Source organism: Leuciscus leuciscus (genome assembly GCF_965113295.1).
Source record: "Leuciscus leuciscus genome assembly, chromosome: 24".
NCBI lineage: Eukaryota > Metazoa > Chordata > Actinopteri > Cypriniformes > Leuciscidae > Leuciscus > Leuciscus leuciscus.
In genome coordinates this window covers 5,486,536-5,498,964 of record NC_138723.1, presented here as the reverse complement: position 1 = coordinate 5,498,964, position 12,429 = coordinate 5,486,536, and the positions used below count along the sequence as shown (strand labels likewise).

General features: G+C 38.2%; 1 protein-coding gene across 1 annotated transcript in view; it reads left to right on the top strand.

Annotated features, from left to right (window-relative positions):
- ror2 (receptor tyrosine kinase-like orphan receptor 2) overlaps positions 1–12,429 on the top strand; it is a 90,323-nt gene that overhangs the window by 71,259 nt on the left and 6,635 nt on the right. Inside the window, exons 3-4 of the mRNA XM_082156847.1 lie at positions 652–939; positions 2,538–2,565. Of these exons, the coding sequence (XP_082012973.1) occupies positions 652–939; positions 2,538–2,565 (316 nt within the window). The remainder of the gene's footprint in view (positions 1–651; positions 940–2,537; positions 2,566–12,429) is intronic.

Genomic DNA, 12,429 nt, shown 5'->3' with positions numbered 1-12,429 from the left:
GTGTGTTAATGAACAGTGCCATGCTTCACTCTGAAACGCACTGTGAATGTGTTCATTGCATCTATTTATCACACACTATGGAATTTGATAATCGCACTGATATTTCATGATTTGATTAATTGTTCAGCCTCGGATTTATTCCATTCTAAAAATGTTCGGTTTTAATGTGTGAATGTATGATGTAAGTCATGTTTTCGCCATTAAATAATGCTGCAAACACCAGTAAATTGACCACTGCAATCCTTAGTTAACCCTCTCCTCCCATACATTTAGCCTCTGAAAGGGAAACTCCAGCAAATGCATATATACAACAAGGCCCGGCACAAAAATAACTGTATCCGTGCCTTTTCTTTGCTAATTATTCACTGACAGTAGTTTTTAACTGCAAAAGATGTTCGCTGTTAGTACAATCTGGCCCTTCATTTGTTTCCATTCACAATGTTTTTTTCTCTCTGAGACTTGAGAGTGCTCTTTCCTGAGGCAGAAACCAACACATCATTTTAAATGTTAAATGGTTTGACGGTGTAAATGTAGTGTCTGTCACGGGCGTCTGAAGGAGGATTGGGGGTTGATTTCTTCTTAAGCCTGCATTGATGCTCAGGGTCTCCACCTTTGACCTCTCTAACAGCCTTCCTTGCCCTTTTCCCTCAGGTTATTTCCTGGAGTTTGTGGAGCCGCCAAACAATATAACTATAGTGCAGGGCCAGACAGCCACTTTACACTGCAAAGTAGCGGGCCACCCGCGGCCCAACATCCGCTGGCTGAAGAACGACGCCCCGGTGGTGCAGGAGCAGGGCCGGATCTCCATCCGCAAGACCGATGCCGGATCCAAGCTCCGCATCCAAGACCTGGACACCACCGACACCGGATACTACCAGTGTGTGGCTTCAAACTCCATCAAAGTTATTTCCGCAACTGGAGTGCTATATGTGCGACTGGGTAAATGACTGCTTTTTTCTTTCTTTTTACCTTTAATCTGTGATCCAAAAACAGGTCTGAAATGAATACCAACATTACAAAACAACACACATGATTTTTTTTATTCATTGTTTTTTAAGGGGGAATGAACTACAGGTTCCATGAAGCATTGCAAATGAAGTGATCAGATCAAACCAATGCCTTTGTTGAACATAAAATGTTTTTTTGCAAAATATTTAGTTGTGTACAAATATATTTGTATACATATATTGTATACACAACCGTTAATTCAGCAAAGACACATTAAAATGATTTTTTTTTTAAGTGTAAAGACATTTATAACATTACAAAAGATTTCATATAAAGGCCGTTTTTTCTGTACATCAAAGAATCCTGAAACAAATTCAGGATTCCTCAAAAATATGAGAGTTTTCAACATGATGATAATCAGACATGGAGATTTCTGAAGTATCATGTGACACTGAAGACTGGAGTAATGATGCACTTTCATTACAGGAATAATTATAGTTTACTAAATATTCACATAGAAAACATTTATTTTAAACACAATATTACTGGTTTACTGTTTGATTTTTGATCTCTTTGTTTAGCAAAAGAGACTAGTGTGTATTGTACTTTGAGACTCAGTGACATCATTCGCAATGCTTCATGGGAATAGGGGATACAGGGCTTCTCTGATTGGTGGACTATGTGTAGTGTAGTTTTTCCACCCGGAATCTGGCTATTAAATAATAAAAATTACACTGAAATCACACTGCCTTCCATAGGGGCAGATTTCATTCTGTAAACGTTGTAGGTTTGTGGGTCTCTTTTGAAAGGTTTATACGCCGTCATTAAAAATCAATTTCTCTACAGAGAAAATGCATGGGGTTTTTACTTCCAGGACCCTGCTGTTGCTCTCTATAGGAAGAAGGCACACATTTCCATTCATTGCAGATATTTGTTGGTTTTAATACATAGTTATTTTTGTAAATGATTGCCATGAATGATGGCGTCACATGAACCCAGCTCAATTAAATATACCTGTGTGTGGTATCCCAATACAAACTCCTCTCAGACTTTTATACACTCTTTAGTTCCTCACAGTCGGGGCCACAATCAGTGCGTTCTCCTCTGTATTGTAGCTCTAGTGTTTTCTTTTCCTGTTCACCCATTTTCGCTTATTTGGGGAGTCCATTGATTTACAGAGCAAACTAAAGCCGCTCTGTTTTACAACCACATGCGCCAAATCTCACCCTGGCATCCCTGTATATTTATAGGAAAGCAGCGGCATAAATCTCAAGTGTTCCTGCATTAGGACTCTTCTTAAGAAACTACTTCCCACTGTTTCCTTCTGGGGGGGAAAAAAGATCCCTTTTATGTGCGTACGGTAAATTCTCCACAAGGAGCACGTCCAATATTTCACATTATGCTTTTGACAGGTTTAGGAGCTCGCTTGCACCGTGCCTCCTGCCTCTCTGAAAAGTCATCTTGGCGTAATAACACTCCAACTTCTCTTGAGCTGAAACGGCAAATTAGGCTTTGTGAAAACAGCTGCTCCCTAAGGGAAGATCATGTTAAGACGCTAGTCCGTAATTCCTCCTATCTGTGTTTTACAGGACAGTCCCCACCCACTGGACCAGATCTGTAAGTACTGCTTCTGTCCGTTTGTCTCTGTGTGTGCATTCACTTTTCCTGTGCATTTTGTTTCTGTAAATAAAAGGTACATAATTTCCACATGGTCAATTGTTTATTCCAACCCATTAGCTATATCTCTTTCAAAAATGCACACTTGCAAATGGCCCTACATTTCATGAATTTTAACAATTCCTCTCTAAAGGAGTCAGATGTTGGCAGGACTTTGAGTTGGATCACATTGTTTAAAAAGCTGAGTCAATACATTTCTGCTTAAAATTGATCCGATATCTTCGCAGTTGTGTGAACTGAAGCTTGAGAAGATAGAAAAACAGTTTAGTGTTTAGTTTAAAGCTCTTTTGCTGGCTGTAGTCGTATAACATAAATATGGCAAAAGGGTGGATCCACGTAAGTGTCTCTTTCTCTTACTCTCTTTCTGTTTACCTTGACATGACAAAAAGCTTTGGTTGATTAGTGGAAATAAAAGCAGGACCCGCTTTTCCAAAAAGAACAAAAACACAGGATTGTATCTTGGCATGAACCAGCATCGGACTTAACTTCCCCGAGAGCCGGAGAGATCGCTGGCAGCCACCTTTGCTTGGGGAAATTTTATGGCAGATCCTCATGTTTCCTTTTCCAGGTTAAATAAATGGTACAATGTCTGTGGGGATATTTCCAGGGCCGTGCTCGTGTTAATAGGATTCAGCCTTCGTTCCCACAAACTGACATACTGTAGATCAGTGCTGTAAAGGTGCAGCCACATTTACCTGTTGTTCGGCGGATTTCTGTGGATATTCAGTAGGAATCAACGCAATCTGGAATTTCGTGCGAGGGCAAAAGATTTCTCCATGCTCGTGTTTGTTGACCAGCAGATGGCCGGTTTGACAGTGGCTTTCGTGTGAGCAGTGCTTCATACGTCGCAATGACCTTTTTTGCCCACTAAAAATCCTGAATGTCTGTCTTTTGTGGTGGAAGATAAACAATAAAAGAAGTGTTCTTCTGAAGCCCTACTATAGACTTGTGTGAGGGACAGACCATAATTGAATATAGTGTACAAATGGACCTTTTTATGTCAATTTTTTTTTTTTTTAGCTCTATAGTTTCTGTCCACATTTATTTGTATTGTATGAAGATGAGCACCTGGGACAATCTGCTAAACATCCGGGTGATGCGTTTCAGGGTGATCACAAGTGGTCAGCTGGGATGCATTACCGTATCCATCTGATATTAGCATGTATTTGAACACATACACTACCGGTCAAAAGTTTGGGGTCAGTAAGATTTTTTTATTTTTGATTCTCTTCTGCTCACCAAGGCTGCATTTATTTGATTAAAAATACAAACAAAACAGTCATATTGTGAAATATTATTACAATTTAAGTTTTCTATGTGAATATGTAGTTGTGTAATTTATTCCTGTGATCAAAGCTGAATTTTCAGCATCATTACTCCAGTCTTCAGTGTCACATGATCCTTCAGAAATCACTGATTATTATCAATTTTGAAAACAGTTATTTACATTTTTATTTCATGATGCTTTGATTAATAGAAAGTTCAAAAGAACAGCATTTATCTGAAATCTAAAGCTTTTGGAACATTAAACACTACCGTTCAAAAGTTTGGGGTCAGTAAGAATATTATTTTATTTTGGGGGGAAATAAATAAAATAAATCAATACTTTTAGTCATCAAGGATGAGTTAAACTGATCAAAAGTGACAGTAAAGACATTTATAATGTTAGAAAATATTCTATTTTAAATAAATGCTGTTCTTTTGAACTTTCTGTTTATCAAAGAATAAAAATAAAAAAATTACACAACTGTTATCAACATTTAAAATAATAATGAATGTTTTTTTGAGCATAAAATCATCATATCAGAATGATTTCTGAAGGATCATGTGACACTGAAGACTGGAGTAATGATGCTGAAAACTCAGCTTTGATCACAGGAATAAATTACATTTTAAAATATATTAAAATAGAAATCAGTCATTTTAAATTGTCATAATATTTCACAATATTACGGTTTTTTATTATTATTGTTTTTTATCAAATAAATGCAGCCTTGGTGAGCAGAAGAGACTTATTTTAAAAACAAAAAAAATCTTACCGATCTAAAACTTTTGACCAGTAGTGTGTGTATATATATATATAGTCACTTATGTCTGAACTTCATCTAGACTACGTTACTCTCATAGAAGCGCCAAATGTGAATTGCTTGTTTTGTTGCGCTTTCTCACATTCACATTCAGGATGCAGGAGTGTTTCGATGTAGTCATATGTGCCAGGTGGTTTCAGTGATCTGATCACAAAACGTTTTAGACCCCATTTTCATTGGTATTTAGCACTGACCACTTGTGTTCTGCTCACAAAAAAAACGCATGTTAAAGGGGACATCATGAAAATCTGCCTTTTTCCATGTTTAAATGCTATAATCAGGTCCCCGGTGCATCGACCAACCCAGAAAACGTGAAAAGTGACAACCTAGTAACTTTGTTTTGGTGAGCCTTTCTCTGCAAGCATGACAATAAGCCGCTCAGATTTCGCTCTCCTCCTGACGCAGGAAGGGGATCTTATTTTAATATTACCACCCCTTAATCTACACGTTTTCATCAACGGCGCCGCCATTTGGTTTTCGCAAGAGACAACCGTGTAACCAGTTCTAACGCAATGGCAAAAGTTCGATCAAAGCATGTAAACTGTTCTGTCGTTGAGCACAGACGAGCACTGAACACTGTTTGACCCAAAAATGTCTCAGCTGTCTTATAAAGATCTCAGGGAACTGTTGTGTAAAAGTTAAACATGATGACGGTACATGCAAGTCGATGAGATGAATCAATGTAACTCCACAACCACTACATAAATGTATCCACTAACCATTCAGAAACGTCCAGGTGCGTCTAAAAGTCTAACCTCTTCCTGAGTCTCTGTAAGTCTGCACTCCACTACTGGTTATTCCTGAGATTTTGGATGAGTGGAGATTATTCGCTTGTTTTGTTATTGCATCCGAAGCTCGTGAAAAGGATGGGCTCTCTTCTGAACGGGGCGCAGCAGCAGCAGCTCATTTGCATTTAAAGGGACACACACAAAAACGGCACGTTTTACTCATACCCAAAAAGGGGCAAATTTGACAAGCTATAATAAATTATCTGGAGGGTATTTTGAGCTGAAATTTCACAGATGCATTCTGTGGACACCATAGATTTATATTACATCTTGAAAAGGGGCATAATATGTCACCTTTAATGTGTTAATGTTGATGTTAGGTGGAAATGGGATCTGGCCCTGTTTGAACTGGGTCCTGAGATGGAAGCATGAGTAAGATGTGCGGCAGGTAGAGGTAGTTTGCAGTGTTTGTCTTCCTTCAGTTCCCAGTACTGCGTATTAGGGCTGTCAATCTCCTCTAAAATACTATTCTAATTCCATTCCTTATTTTATAATAAGGAATTCATCCTATTATTAATATTTACGACATTACACAGGCTTATGGATCGCCAATGCCACTACAGCATGTGGTTATTGTTACACGTTCTGTCCACTAGAGGGACATCTAACCTTACAATAAACATTTAGAAACAGGTGATCGCTTTCTTATTAACAATAAAACAGCGGAACAAAATGAATGACTTTAATTGATCAACTTTTGACTGATGTTGTGTCAGAGTTTCACAGCTCTGTCAGTGATGTTGCGCGGCTAGGAACCGTGTTTGGCTCAATCTCGTGAATAAAATCTTTAAATCCAGACCCCTGCGTGATGTTGATCGGTCTCATATCTTTACAGATAAACCGTGTCAGTTTGTCTATTATCGCCTTTTGGCGGACAGCTGGTAAGCCCTGTGATGAGGACAGAGGCACAGTACTTCTTGCCTGTTTTCTTGGACAGATTGCCTAGCTTGTCAGGGTGTAGCGTTGTCAGGTGTGCCCTCAGGTTGCTAGTTGAGGAGTGATATTTCATTCGGATTTTGCATATTCTGCAGATTGCCACTTCTTTATTTGTAATTTTTCCATTTATGTTTTGAAATCCAAACACCTTCCACACATCGCTTCTCAAATTTTCAGGAGTGGTGACCTTCGTTTCCGTCGAGACATTGCTCTCGCCATTTTTGACAGTATTGTTATGATGATACAGCGTGGATAACGCGCACACTGTAAAAAGTTTAACTATTATTTACTCAATTTGTTTGGTGAAACATTTTTACACTCAAAAAATTTTTGTAAATTTTAAAGCTGTGAAATCAATGAAATATACTGTATGAATTGAGTAAATGCAAGTAAAAAAATTAAGTAAATCTGAGTAACTGCATCTGGTACATTAACAAATAAAATTAAGTAGAAATAATTTTAAACATTTAAAAAACAATATTTCTGAGTAATATTAACTGTTTTTATTTATGAGTAATATTCACTTTTTTTATTTCCTCTAAACCTTTGTAAAATAGTAGCCTATTCCATACAACCACCAGTATACATGACATTGGCCTTAATTGTCGATGAGTACAGCAATATAACATATTTTACACTGTTTTAAACATGTATACAATATTGCCTACATTTAAACTCATTTAACAAACATTTTAGAAGTAAAAATGAAACATTTAAACACTCAGGTAGCCTAATTCAAGTGTAATCAATCGGTCTGTTATCCAATATCCACCGGATCAGCGCTGGTTCTCGTGCCGGAGACGGACTCGCCTCTGCGGGTGAACTTCGAACTTTAGACCGCCGTCCGGCGTTTCACTCACAGCCGAAAGATACAGCGAGCGACTGACTCCATGACCTGCCAATAAACAAACAGTGACAGTTCTGAGGACATTTTATCATCCAAATTAATTATATTCATTATCATTAGGAATAAAGTCGTGTGTTTATGCAAGGCGTTTCAATCACGCGAAAGACAATTTTCTTGAAACAGATCAGTTTAATTCAACATTCTCAAATATTTTGATAGAAATTTCACAAATATATTAAGTGTATTATAAAGAAATAATTGGTTAGTCAAATACTAAATCATTTTATTGAAAAAAACTTAAATATATCTGTACATTTTTGATAAAATTAACTGTTGGATTTTTACTCAATTATTTTGGTATGTTTAACTCAAACAATCAAGTAAACGATATTCAGAGATTTTTATTAAGTTAATAAAGTTAAATATTTCTGTAATATTTACTAAGCCACAGAATTATTTTTTAGAGTGCACAATTGTGTTACGATTCAAAAACAAAAGCATTAAATTTTCACATGCGTGTAAGCCAAGGCAGTGAGAAAGGCATATCATTTTTTTTATATATATATATATACACATAAAAAAGCAATATTCGAATAGTAACTTATAAATAGTTAAAGCAATTATAAATAGCAATTATTCGAACAGTAACCCTACTGCATATATAACTCTCTCACAACACAACACATACTCTGCTCCTGTCCAGCGGTTAGATCCACACGCTAGTGAAGTGAGTTTCAGCAGACGTCTTGGCATTAGCCTAATCCTCAGTGTTAACTCCTCTTCCTGCGCCGACCGTTTCTAAACAAATGTTTTTATCAGGAATACGTTTGTCCAACTGTTGAGCTGAAAATGATTCCTGCCTGCAATGCACAGTTTCTCTGAACTCACCTCTTAAGGTCCTGATATACTCATAGAGAAGTTATTTTCCGGTCTTCGCTTATACTGTAGGGGGAAACGTTGTTTGAAATCCCTGAGCAGCAGTTCACTGTCAGCGAACATCCCAACGCTGTCCACATTTAGATGAATATGTCAATATAGCTTAGCTGCATGCTTTCCTTTCAATAACACAATATTCAGAAAACAGCAGTTCAGAAAGCCTCTGATCTCAGTGTGTGTGTGTGTGTGTGTGTGTGTGTGTGTTTGCACCAGCTCTGTGATTCAGCGCTCCAGTCACGTCACGTTTATTTATATAGCACTTTATACAGTAGATCGCTTTAAATCAGCAGCTTTACTGAATTAAAGATGAAAACAGTGTCAGTGTCTCTTTCAGTTAGAATTACAACTTCAATTTCTACTATAAAGCAGCTCTTTTTATAAAGCAGAGAAGAAAAATACTATACTATAAAGCAGAGAAGAAATGAACCGTTGAAGATTTACATCTCAAAGAAGGCGGAGCCTCAGAGCCACACCTACTTATTACATCATCGCCACGGACCAATGGTAGTTCGACGGTGTTTACCAGCTAGAGCGAACTTTCCCGGAAATTTCGTTTGAAATGACGTCACACCAGTTCTTTGATTTCGCTTGAAGTATATCGGGGCCTTTAGGGGTCAAACGAAAGTCCGCATTTGTTCTGAGGGACAGCGAGGATAATCTACAATAAGAGCCATTAACGAAGAATATTATCCAAGTAGAAGAGCATTAAGCCCACATGTAGATGTGTTTGATCGAGGCAGAGTAGAGTTTTTCTCTACATAAGTGGTTACAGATGAGCACGAGAGGCACACATCCCCAGTTGTGTTGCTTACAACTTCACAGCCTCATTGTCTTTTCACACTGATAAATGTTGAGTATATGTGAGGTGGGTCAGAAAGCTAAAAAATGTTGACGTCAAACTTCTTTGCAAAACTAATATCCAGTTGTTGTAAAGTTTGAACAGGTTACAAACAACAGCGATTAGGGAAATAATGCTTTGCATTTATTTTTTTCTCTCCTTACAATATTTCAGACACACAAAAAAGTAGGAAGTAAATCTGAATCTTGTTAGGCCCGAGTCCCTGAACATTAGCTTGAGAGAAAATTCCTTGCTCAATCCAAACTGCGGTGAAATTGTAACCATATGTGATATTGAGGCTGGACGTAGCAGACGTTTGGGGCATTGATGGATACGCTGGCAATCTGCCACAGATGGAGCAAAATGAAAAGTGAATAGTGCGAAATTCCTTCAGAGAGCAGTTATTTTAGCTAAGCTTCACACTACATCCATTCACAGTTCTCAGAGCAGCAGTGTGTGATTTATAACAGTTTTAAAAACATCGGAAAACTTTGAATGACTAGGGATCTACTTAAAATGTCAAACCCCCGGAGGCTGATAAGTGTGCTTGTTTCTGATCATGTTGCATATGGACCAGGTGAGGACATTTTCAGAAAATTGTTGGCCATATCACTAAACTCCAGAAAGTTAGTGAGATATTGGAGAAACTGTATTTTCCTGTTGTTCAGGGTTGGTAACGGATCTGATCTGCAGTGCACGAGTCTCACAAGCAAGCAAAACTATGCACTCTATATAATAGGGATGCACCGATATGAACATTTTGGTCGGTATCGATAACGTATAATTCTTTATATTTGTAAAGCCGATAACCGATATATTGGCCGATAAATCTGAATCCAAATTTTTATATAATTTTTGAGAGCCTGGTTACAAAAACAGTTCTCACCATTAAAAGCCATGTCCCAAACACACAATTATAATGTTCTCATTATAATTTGATGTAGTCTATATGACAGACTTACACTGCACGTGTTGACCTTTACTGTATTTTCCTTTTTTAAGTGATTCTAATCATATTTCAAGCAATTTAAACCCATCATGGCGAACAGCACGCATCTGAGGTGTCTCAACTGAAGGAAATAATCCATTACAGGGAACTACACTGCATATGCGACCTTTTGAAATGCCATTGCGACCCTAATTTTTAATGGGTTGCAAATGTATCACTTATTATTTTTGTCCCTACCTTATGTTTTAGGCAATATGCTATGATTTACTATGAGCATTTATTAAAACAGAAATGTGTATTTTAAGAATACGTTTTATAACGTGCTCTTGAGCATTCAACACATCAAGTTGGCTTCGGCCCCGCGACCCCCCCGCCCCCTTCCGGAGTGGTGTAAGCTTAGCCTAACGTTGATTTAAAAAAAAAAAAAAACTCTCGTTAAGACACACGCAGCAATCGCATATATATCTCAACCTAGCCTACAATCTGCACATGTTGAAATGAAGCGGACAATTGATGGGAAAAACGATACGGACATATGAATTTCGACACCAGTGGCTCGAAGAATACCAGTGGTTAAGGTACCAAGACGAGGCAATGCACTGTGTGTACTGTAAATTCTGTGGGCCTTCAATTGCAGGACTGTCCAAATTTGTAACTGCGTCAAAACAATTCAAACACGAATCATTGAAGCTTCACAGTGACAGTATAAAGCACGCAAAGTGTAGAGACAGGTACATATCCCGTGACGCAGCAGCACTTCCCACTGCATTTCGGCGTCAAGATTTAGCAAACTGAGCAAGTGAGGAATCTGAATTGATAATTAAGTTCAATGTAGCTTAAAATAAAAAGCACATCTGTATGCAATACAGTTTCATTATTATCCAGAGCGGCTTACTATAAATAATTTGTGCGACCAAATCATGTTTTGCGCCAGTAACTGAAAAAGTTAGTAGTGCAAGTGCCACCAGTGGAAAAGGTTAGTGTAGTTCCCTGCATTATTTATCAGGTTTAATTTACTGGCCAAATTCTTAGGTAGCATTGTATGAATCCTTCCGCATTTCATCGAGCTCTTTGAAAACAATCTTAAGATGGTGAATGAAGCAAGAGAGTTTTGCACCCTTAGATTTTACTACAACTGTTTTAACGGCTCAGTTTCTGCTTGTGTTGCGCATGTTCCAGTTCAGCTTCAGCTTGGATGCTGCCTTAGAAGGTAGACACGGTTTTGGACCAGAGCCTTACACAGGATCGGATTTCAGCTCTGGAAATCATTGCTCTTGTGTGTTGTCAGTTCATTGTGAGACTAAAACAAATGTCTGTTGTGGAGACACACACACACACACACACACACACACACACAAAAATCCCTTTAGGCACAAAGTTCAGAATCTAATTCCAAGCAGTTCCACAAACCCATTTCTGTTTTGCCAGAATAGACCACTTTTATCCCGTTGGTAACTGCATAAACAGCAGAGATGGATATCCTGAGCAGCAAATCTTTTGGTCACTTCAAATTCAGATTATGATGAGAGAAACAGCAAAGCCCAAAAGTAGCGTAATAAACAACCATTGAACCTTCTTCAGAAGTGCTCCAATCATAACACTCGAACCGCAGTCTACGGTGACCAGACTTCTGTATCGCTTTGGCTCTTCGTGAGCACCTAGATTTCAGGATCCAGGAACAAGAGGTCATGAGATGCACAGGCTCACTCGAGAGTCCCTTAATGCTCATTACTGTGGTCTCTTCGCCGAGGTCAGCTGGATATTAGTTTAACATCAGTATTAGAAGCCAGAGTTGCAGATCGGTCAGTCTGGATGGAAATATCATTACTCTCATCCCTGAAAAATGATTAATAAGTAAAAATTATGGCATACACCAGATATAGACATTTGCATTTATGCATTTGGCAGACGCTTTTATCCAAAGCGACTTACATTGCATTTCAAGGTACACATTAACATTCTTATCAGCTCTTGCTTTCCCTGGGAATCGAACCCATGACCTTGGCTGTGCAGCTCTACTGTTTGAGCTACAGAAAAGCAGACCTTGTAATTAGTATTAAAGTCCCCCTGTAGTCAATCATTTTATCCCTTAAAACTCATCTTTGATCACCAAAATGACATATTTAAATGTTTTTTCCTGGAAAATAATTTCTTTATGCCTTAAAATATCTTGAATGTAACTCGACACTCTTGCCTCATTTAGTATACGCGGTTCTATGAATATGCAAATGAGCCCCGCCTCCACTCACTCACTCAGCTCAGAGACCCACTCGTTGACGATCACACGTTGATCTGATTGGTTACAAGGTAGTTTGTGACGTCAGAAACACCAGCGATTTCAAAGCGTGTGTTTGAGACTGTCTTTGGTTCACTGCAGTTTAAAGGAGAAAATATTCAGCAATGGTGTCGACTTATGAACTTAC